This window comes from Sinocyclocheilus rhinocerous, unplaced genomic scaffold, assembly GCF_001515625.1.
Source record: "Sinocyclocheilus rhinocerous isolate Xijiao unplaced genomic scaffold, SAMN03320098_v1.1 scaffold1342, whole genome shotgun sequence".
Classification (NCBI taxonomy): domain Eukaryota; kingdom Metazoa; phylum Chordata; class Actinopteri; order Cypriniformes; family Cyprinidae; genus Sinocyclocheilus; species Sinocyclocheilus rhinocerous.
In genome coordinates, this window is record NW_015640094.1 from 840638 (window position 1) to 851150 (window position 10513).

The 10513-nt window shown below is 37.6% G+C and overlaps 2 protein-coding genes across 2 annotated transcripts in view; both read right to left on the reverse strand.

The window, feature by feature from the left end:
* Window positions 1-960: 960 nt before the first annotated feature.
* LOC107752528 (alpha-(1,3)-fucosyltransferase 9-like) lies at window positions 961-2192 on the reverse strand. Its single transcript, XM_016568529.1, has one exon. It carries the CDS (start codon window positions 2139-2141, stop codon window positions 993-995), a length of 1149 nt encoding a protein of 382 aa, XP_016424015.1. The 5' UTR covers window positions 2142-2192; the 3' UTR covers window positions 961-992.
* A 3645-nt stretch (window positions 2193-5837) lies between these two features.
* Window positions 5838-10513, reverse strand: part of wipf2b (WAS/WASL interacting protein family, member 2b) — an 11376-nt gene continuing 6700 nt past the window's right edge. The window contains exons 7-9 of the mRNA XM_016568531.1: window positions 10444-10513; window positions 8939-9040; window positions 5838-7776 (exon numbers count right to left, since the gene is read on the reverse strand). Coding sequence (XP_016424017.1) covers window positions 7736-7776; window positions 8939-9040; window positions 10444-10513 — 213 coding nt within the window. The 3' untranslated portion in view covers window positions 5838-7735. The remainder of the gene's footprint in view (window positions 7777-8938; window positions 9041-10443) is intronic.

Below are 10513 nucleotides of genomic sequence, written 5' to 3' on the forward strand. Positions count from 1 at the left end.
GCAAAAGCAGACACAGAAGTGGGGCAGTAGAGCTGTGGAAAGATTGCTCTCTCATCTCCTCCTTTTGACAGATTTATTCCCTATTCCCAAATTAAGGTCTACTGTACAGTAGATATGTCAGTTAAAGCAGCACTTTGTACCTTTTTCTGTGTTCAAAATTTGCAAAATGTATATAATGAGCGAGTACATCATGAATTCATCTTCCAAACCGCGTTTTTGTCTTATTCCGAATCACTCCGGTACACTTATAATAAGTACTTATATTTGGACTATTGTAGCCTGGTCGGGTCGACACCGCTGCGGAGTAACACATACCTGCGTGAATCGCCATAGACATAAACTTAGAGAAGTAGCTCCGGTTGGAATGTTCTTCCGCGGGATGTGTGCAGTTCTGTTTATTAACCGCTAGAGCGCCAAAAGTTACATAGTGCTGCTTTAACTTGGTAAGTTACATTGCATAATATTGATCGCTAAAAATAATAATAATAATGTTGTCAATGCCTGTATCATCAAATCAAATCATAAAAGTTTAAATCCCCTGTTGAAGTGCATGGATGATTGACAGGTGAACTTACAAAACAATTGACACTTTATTGATGTGTATTGTTCATCATCTGTGGTATGATGTCAATTACCACAAAATAATAATATTTAATAATAATAATAATAATTTCAGCTTATCCTTCAGTCTGCAGAAAATAACAAAGGTTGTTGACAATAATGCGCTTACATTGGAACAGTAAACATTAATGTAATTATTGATAGGTTATGACATTACAAGTTATTATGATGAATTTGCTCTGTTGACGACATAATGACACTATACAATAAAACAGTTCATTTAAAAAATAAAATAAAAACACGTTGAGGTGGCCCACAGCTATACCCTGGCTGGGGTTGTTGGTTAATGCCCATTTTAAAACTAAAGGAGGTGAAAAGTCTTATTATTCATGACTTGCCACACCCTTCACTCAGCATCTCTTAAAGTGCCCTCAACCCCAGAACCAGCTGTTGAGATCTTTGACCACTTTGTAGTGCTTATTCCTTCTAATATGATCACAAATCCGACAGGCATGTTCAAGACCAAATAATGTTTCCGTTGAAACAAAATGTTCTCTCCAGGTGAAGTACTGCTTGTACAGGTCCTCGTTTTGGTCCAGGAGTTTCAGATGATCGGCCAGTTCTTTTGGGGATGGAAAGTCATCCACATGGATGAAGGCTTTACTTGGGATGAACAGCTCATAGTTTTCTCTGGACGGTCCAAGAACAACAGGAACGGCACCAAGCGCTAGAGCATTGAACAGCTTCTCGGTCACATAGTCTCTATGAATGGAATTCTCAAACGACAGGTAGAATTTGCAACTGGACACTAAACTGGAATAATCTTTACCATTAATTGGGTTGTTGAAGTGCCTGCCATAAGCTGACACATTAATGAATTTCACTAACTCAGTATAGTATTGTGAACGCTTAAAGTCTGTCTTAAACTTACTCACTACCCAACAAACGAATTTGTCCTTCTTTGGGATAGTATATTTTTTCTCTTCCTCTGTGGTGTCTGTGATCCTACCGTAAGGTACTGGACTATCCGAATCCCCGCGGTAGCTTGAAGTCAGATTAAATAGATCCTTTAGCAAGGGAAGTGGATATGAATTACTTGGAGACTCCATATTCCACCATACCCACTTCTGGAAAGCTGGTCGTGGGAGTTGTGGCATGTTAGATAAATCCCTACGAATATCTCTATGATGAAACATTACCCCATGTGCTTGGTTAAACAGACCTCTGTCATCCGTTAAACGACAGCCATGGATATCGAAAGCCGAACTGCAGGGTCCAAATCCAAAACTGTTGCCAAAAGGCCACATCCAGATCAACAGAATGGTGTCTGGTTCTCCTTTCTCTTTAGATGTTCCTATCAGATGTTTGATGTTCGCAGTGCACTTGTAGTTCTGCATCTTAAGAACACTGAGGCAAGTTTCTGCGCTGATGTTATTTATCTGGACGTGAGCAGCAGTGGATTTGCTGAACAAGTTTTTGGTTGAGTTGTAGCACATGTAGATTGTAAAACATGCCATCAAAAACATGGCGATTGTAATGTTCTGAGTGGTTTTTGAAATAGTTGTGGGCATTTTGTCCATCACTAATGTAGGGAAAAAGATGTCAAATGTCAAATGGATCAATATTCGGCTTAAAATGGTTTTGTGGTCCAGGGTCATCACATATTATAAAATGGGCTTTAAAATATAGAAATGATCATCTAGAGTTGTATGGGAAAATATTCAATAACATTTTATTTTACAGAGTCCTTGTTAAATGTTATTAATACAACTAATCCTAAACCAAACCCTAAGCCTATGAGTACTCATTACCCAGTGCTTAAATATATAATTATACTGTAAAAATGTCACCTTAAAGTGTAAGTCTAAGGACATATAAATGTTTGTATAGCTTACAGACAAAATATTTGCAAGATCTTCCTATGCACTTTGTTATATTAAATGAAGGGCTGTTTTTACTATTCCTCATATGCCTGAATCTCATTTTCCATAGCTTATGTTTTATATCGTAATTGTAAATTTACAGCATTATATATGAGACGTCTGCATCTTTTAATTTAATTAAGGTTCTAAGAGGAAACGGGCATTATGGTTAAAAATGGTTTCTCCTCGTCTCTTTTCTTTCCTGCATCTACTCTCGCGATGCGGTTCTTCCAGTTTTGCTTAGGCTGGTGATACACGCCTTCAGCGAGACAAAATAAGGGACACCCATTCACAAAAAAACCCACCAAGGACACAAATAATCAGTGAGAAACTCATAGCTCAACAGTAAACCATGAGAAAACATGTTCAAGAAGGCTATGTAAACTTGCAGCAGAACACATTAATATTATTTTAAATTTGATTATTTATAATTATTAATTATTATTAGTTTTTTTTTGACAGTTCTGCAGCTGTTCTGGGTGGGATGAATTTTTATTATTTTTTATTCATTTGCCCCATTTTTATCTAAATAATTTAGCATTTTTTAAAACTTTTTAAAATGCCAAATGATTATTTATTATGTATATATTTATGATTAATATAAATGATAAATTAATAAATAGGGTCTAACATAAAATATGCCTATAATCTATTAATCTGTCTAATAATGTCTAAAATATAATAATTATGTCTACTAAGCTCTGATTATGTATGAAATATTATTAACAGACTATCCAAATTTTTATAAAACAACAGGCCTAAAAGCATGGATGTGTCTGTCACTTTAAAGGTATGGTTCACCACAAAAATGGAAAATTATGTCATAATTTACCCAGGTTGTTCTAAACCTGCATTAAGTTCGTTCTTCTGCTGAACACAAAAGAAGATACTTTGAAGAATGTGGGTAACTAAACCGTTTCTGGTCCTCAGTAACTTCCACAGTAGAGAAAAAATACTATCAGAGTCAATGGGGACCAGAAACTGTTTGGTTAGCCACATTCTTCAAAGTATCATCTTTTATGTTTAACAGAAGAAAGAAATTATTACAGGTTTGTAACAACTTGTGGGTGTGTAAACGATGATAACATTTTTGGGTGAACTATCCCTTTAAGTCAGGCAGTCCACTGAAAGCAAACTCTTCATCAGTAAGGTACGTTTAGCCTACATTTGAATGCACTGGATGAAAGCTATTTAGGCTACTAAACTGTATTACATTTTACATTTCCATTTAGTCATTTAGCAGACGCTTTTATCCAAAGCGACTTACAAATGAGGACAATGGAAGCAAATATATTATTAAACAGATGTCACGTAGTTGAATTACAACGTTTCTGTTTTTGACATTCAAATTTTTCAAAATTCAAAATGTTAGAAACCTAAATTTAAAATGACAGCAAGGGTATTTCGCGCCAATTTACATGAATAGTTTGAAAATGATATTTATTTAGTCTTCCTCCCCCCTAATGATGTCCAAATAACACGAAATTCAGCTGGCCTTTCGTTTCTCTTTCAATAAAAACACAACTCCGGTCACATGTATATGTTTATGAAACTTTAATTATTATCATTTTTCCTTTATGCATTTTCCATTTCAACAGAAAAAAATACGTTGACTTACCTCTATTGGACAAGTCGAGAGCATCAAAATGTATTAGACTCAGGTGTGTCCTGAGAATCCTTTTACAGTTCATGTTTGACGCACTTGACGGGTGAGGCGCTGATGATGAAGCTTTACATATTTTGCATAAGATGTTTGGATATTAAAATGTGTTGATTTTTTGAATCGATTCCGATTCCAATTCCTGGTTCTGGAATTGAACTGAAAAAGGCTCTGAATGAGGAGTCGATTCCCCTTGATGGAATCGATTCCAACCTTTGGAATCGACTCTCGATTCCCAATGCCTCGGAATCGATTCTTTTTGGAATCGATTCCCAGCCCTATAGAAGAGTAGCCTAATGTACCAGTTGTTCTTACTCAACGCTTTTATTTTACACATTAAAATATAAAGTTTAAAAAAAGCAGGGTCAGTTTCACAAACCTCTTATTAAAAACCTAAGTCATAATTTTAACTTCATATAACTATAACCTCTTGTCAGTTACTGAATTATTGCAGTTTGTGCTTTTTGTTCTATTCTTTTGCTCTCTTGAACCAATTAAGCGCGCACCACCCATTGTTAACACCGCATTTTTTGAATATTTCCTTTGTAACAAATCTAATCAGAGCTTCTCCCTGTAAGCGTTTGCGCTGTGTGTATGTGTGCAACCGTGCTCTGAGGTGTGTCTAAAAGGCTCTGACATAGCCTAGCCCAGTGAATCTCAACCTTTTGGCGTACCGGACCCCAGTCCAATTCAGAACCATCCTCAAGGACCCCCAGAACAAAATTGACTCATCTATGTATCCTTTGTGTCTTTGTGAGGACCAAATGCAGTCTAATGTATAATTCAAGTTAGGTGACTTGTCCAGTATTTGGCCATATCGTCAGCTATATTGGATTTTTCTTTCATGGGAACATGTCATGTCAAAATATACAAAATGTATACAAAACTTCATACGGACCCCCTGGCCTTACGTCAAGGACCACTAGGGGTCCACGGACCCCTGGTTGAGAAACACTGGCCTAGCCTACCTTATTTGTTACAAATGGCGGGAGCAGCCAACTGTAACTATGTCAGGTGTCGTCCACTTCAGTTATTTTAGCTATACAAAACATTTCATTATGCCGCTTAATACTGCAAACTAGTATTTGATATCAAATCATTTTAATGTATTATCAATCATAAACACTGATTTGTATCGCAAGTAGTTTTACCTTTACTGCACTGTTATTCTTAGTTATTTAGCACATTCACGGAATATAAGGCGGGCACTTAATTGTTGTAGGTTTTTTCTCCACTATTCACTGAAACAACATGTACTGAACCAACAAGTTCCTGCTGTAAATAAATAAATAATTACAAACTATCAACTGTTAACTATTAAAATTATTACCAGTAGTATGTTTTGGGCCATATTCCATTAGGACTCAGTTGTTTTAACATGCCACCAATAGAAGGCAACAACCAACAGGGACCATTACAGTTTCCATTAAAACCAATACAATTCCCATTATAACCATTAAAATAATCACTTTTTTTTCCAGCAGGGATGTTCAGTAATTTACCAAACTTTACATTTCTCTCACCCAAACATATGGTTGACAGCAGATGATGAATCTGTTGGAGGCGCAACCAGGGTTAAGATTACCTGGATCATTTACATATTTAACAAATTATTTGTTTTTTATTCAGTAAGACTGGCAAAACTTTTATTACGTCAAAGTCTGCTCCTGCCAAATGACACGGACATTCTTAGGCCATGTTTTTTCCTCAGCTTTATTTCAACAGGAGTGGACAGGCTTTAGTTAAGCATGGAATGGTGACAATGACAGTCCTCTCTCTCCATTGTGAGTAAGTTATGCTCCTCTAAAGACATGTTCACTGACACCTGCTGGCAGACAGTAGGCAATTAAAGACAAGTATTAGTCTAAGAAAACATCCTCAGCCATATTCACGTGCGAGGACATTCCATCAAGTAACGATTAGTCCGAGACTTCATTTGAATCCTATGTTTGCCTGAAATTATGTACTATATTACAAGCTTTTTACAACTTAAAAATAGATTAATAACTATCACTACCATATCTATCTATGTACTTGTAAATACGTTTCCTTTTTTTTTTACAAATCCCGTACCGACACGTTAATCAGTAAATGTAAGGCAGAACAACAAAAAAACGTTCACAACTGTCCATCTAATCTACACTCCATTTATGAAAAAGTTAGCTCTTCTGCAGATCTGAAATGCAGTCTATTCTCTGGAGAATAAACACAAACGTACAAACAGGAAGATCTAACAATATGACACTGAACAAGCTGTGGATGAACTGTTATCAGTGCCAGCCTGCATGGCTAGGCTGACTGCAAACATCACTGAACATGACTGGTAGTGAAATGACTAGTTACCACATTTCTGCAGCAATACTATATAGTATAAGACAACCGTTCCAGAACCCTTGGTTACGGTCCTTTCATCCAAAGAGCAGATGCATTGTTTAAAAACAGAAGAAAATGAAGCAAAACAGAAAGCAAGTTCACAGCTTTACATGCAAATTTAGCCAGCGTTTATATTGGAGGTCTGTCCCAAAAAAGCAGCATGCACTGAACTTGATTTTTGCAAAGTGATGAAAATCCTAGATCAAGTTCATACACTGTTAAAATGCATCATCAAAGGATGTCTTTGACACAATGCTGCCCTACAAAAGCAGTCCGTAGGCAGCATGTGGACAAGGCCTGCTTTCAACCAGATCACAAACATAATGCAAGCAGCATAGCCGTGCCGTCCTGTAACGGGAAAATGACAGAAAAGCCAGCATTCACAATGAGGTGCGAGGATTATTGCAGGACGACAACTCCAAACTTGAAAAAAAATCCCATGGTCCATCTTTAGAACAAACGATAAAAGGCAATTGACCTACCGGTTTCCCAAAGGAGGATGTGTTACGACTGAAGGAGCCATGCTGATTTATTAATGGCAGAGCATCTGTTGGCACTTTTGGACCTTTCGTTCACAAACTTACCGGAGGGCAATGAAGTCCAACAAACCCCCTGAGAGAACTTAAAGACAATGGCTGTTCCCTGAAAAGGTCACGACCAGGACAAAAGACAAAAACATCTAAAGCTAACAGTTTTTACAGCTCAGCTCACACTCAGATGCTTTCTGCTCCGAGTGATTATTCACAGTGCATAACATGGGGTAGCGAATGAGAGGAAAAACCAACAACAAAACATTGAACATGTTGCCTGACGTAGTAGTTAAGACATTTTCCAGGGACATGCTTTCCGCTTCCCGTCTCAAGTGCTACGCTTTACCTACATACAGGCTCTGACGGCCACTTCTAGCTCTCAGTGCACATCCAACCAAATGTGCAATGCTACACCTAGATACAAGGGAAAATAATAAAATAAAGATGGAATGCAATACTTTCCTTCATCTCACTCTTTTCTGAGCGAAGACGACCTTCGGCACCGGACAAAAGTGATACGATGGAGCTTGCTTGAATGCAGAGGAATGATATCCGATGGGGGAATGGCTGTTAATAAGGTGCAGGCTTTGTGTTTTTAGATGTGCATGTGAGATTGTCTGTTTATGAGCGTATGGGTCTGTGTGAAGAACCCTCGTCGCCGATGAAGCCCGAGTGACTGGTCACAGTGTTTACCTCCCAACAGGCGGCAAAGGAGGGGCTCCTCTCATTACTGCCAAACAAACAGAGACATGTATGAATCCAAGCTCTCAAAAAAATCACTGTTGCCATCAGACAAAAGCATTCAGCAGAGTCGTGTGATAAAGCTACTAAGGGTGTGAATCGGCACTGGTTTCACGATTCAATTCGATTACGATTATGATGTCAACGATTCAATATCAAGATTATATTAAATTTATTTTGTGCATTTTTATTCAATTATATAAGCAGTTTTCAATTATATATTAATTATTGATAAGCATTAAACAAAGTAAATATAGGTAAATATAGCTTTAAAGCATACAAGCAAATATAAAGTAATAAAGGGGGGAAAAGACAATTAAAAGGGATAAACAAAAAGCACTTTCAGTATAAGAGTGCTTTAAGCATACGAAAGTTTACAGACAAACATAGTTATGGGTTTTTCAGCATTATTGCTGTTTGATTATTACTGATGAGTTTATAGACAGTGGCAGCTTTAATAGGCTGCATTCACACTAATGCACAGATCCGTTTCCACATATCAGATGTTTTGTCCTGTTCTGAATACTGTTTACACATTCATTTCGAATCATAAAAGTATTCGGAGATGCAAGTGCATTTAAACGCAGCCGCAAGCTTCAGGACAAACAAACACAAAGCGCACGCGAAAGTCAGTGCGTGAGTTTCAGGCATCTAATACGTACTGCATCCCAAACGTCAGAAATGAAAGCATATCTAAAGTAAAAGACTAAAATAACAGTGAGTGGAAGCACAAGCAATACGCACGTGTCTCACAGCGCATATTCTGTGCAATGAAGCCGCCGCGATTGTCTCTAGCGCGCACACGTGCCATATGCGGGGAAAAAGCCAAAAATAGAGTGCATTTTTAATACTCGCGTGACAAGCGCGTTTGCAAATGACGTCAATAGGCTATAATCGATTATGGTCTATTACTGCCTCGATGCAGAATCGTCCACGTCCGTATCGCGATGCATCGATTAATTTCGACACCCCTAAAAGCTACTGAAGATGAAAAGCATGCAGCAGCTCTGTCTTTACACAAGCTCATGAAAGCATACGAGTGATCAAAGGAGGCTTTGTGCTCACTGTGAGATGCATTACATGTATTTGTTGAAGCTTGTGTGTTTCTGAACAAAACTGCTAGATTGAACTGTTCATTTCCTGGGACTTACCTCTGTTAGCTTTGCTTGGGTATATCTTCGTGAAGTGTCTATACTCTTCTGGAGGAGGGAAGTCATCCAGAGGATGAAAAGAATACTTGGACTCAAAATCATCTGTTGGAAGAGACGAATAAAAATTTAAAAAATTGTATAGCATTTTTTTTTTACAGAAAACGATAATGTATACTACCATGCAAAGTTTGGGGTCAGTATGATTTTTTTTTAAAGAAATACTTTTATTCCGCAAGGACACGTTAAACTGATCAAAAGTGATAGCAAAGACGTTTATCATGATGTTTGAACTGAATTCTGAACAAAATATATCACAATTTCCACAAAAAATATTAAACAGCATGGCTGTTTTCAACATTGATAATAAATGTTTCTTGAGCTGCAAATCAGCATATTAGAATGATTTCTGAAGGATCGTGTGACACTCAAGGTTTAAATTAAAATAAGTTCACAATATTACTGTTTTTACTGTATTTTTGATCAAATGCATGCAGCCTTAGAAAGCAGTTTAGTTGGTCACTCTGGATAAGAATGTCTGCTAAATGTGTAAAAATTTATAAAATGCCAACATTTGGCAAACAAAACCAATACACAGATTGTATTAAAGTTTCAAAGGGGCTTGACAAACCACATAATTACATTATTGTAGGATATCAGACCGAATCAGACGATCTATGATTTGGTTAAAACATGGTTGAAACCTGAGGAGCCCAAAATTCCACAAGAGGCCCAAGACAACAGGATGTCATAAATCAGACCCTAGCCAGTTTGAAACAAGCCTAACCAACTCTTTCACAGAACAGCTTTCAACATTAACACAAAAAGAACACTTATTGACAATTCCAAGGAGATTGTCAATTTTAGGGCAAGTAATTAAGATTAATGGTCAAAAGAGATGCACGGCGTGACCATCACATGGTAACCAGTGATAGCAATCACAAGCTCTTTGGATTTACTTCCCCCACCTAAGACAAAGAACAGACAGATTCCTTACAGACATTTTAACCTCTCTGGTCTTCACAGAACGTATCCTTACGTCACAGTGATTCTGTCCAAATTCCCTTACATATTATTGGTGGAGTTCCCTTTAAAATCTTAAATGATTCCCTTTGAGCTAAATTGACCTGTTTCCCTTACATTATCGATGATCTTAGAAAGAGTGAGCACATGCCTAATAATGCCACTGGATTGTCTAAAAAGCCATTAAGTCTAATTATTTGATGCAATTATCTTGTTAGCATCGTCATACACTGAATATGCAATGGCTCAGTAACAGCTGCAACTGCGGCTGCCTGTGAACTCATTACATGAGTAACTTGTTTTTATATGAGCCATTGTGAGAGTGTTTCTGTAATTCACATGACTGAATCATCTCTTGCCCTATGATATGAGCGCTGTGCCAACGTTTAAATTTGGAAAAAACATCACCCTCTCTATATGAACGACGATGATGAAATAAAGATGTGAGGGCAGGTGCAGGGTGAGAGTGAGCTTGAAGGACTCACCTACAAAGGAACGGGAAATGGAAGTGTGTCCATTGCGGATGGGTGGGGGAGGGGGCGGGGGTCCGGCTGG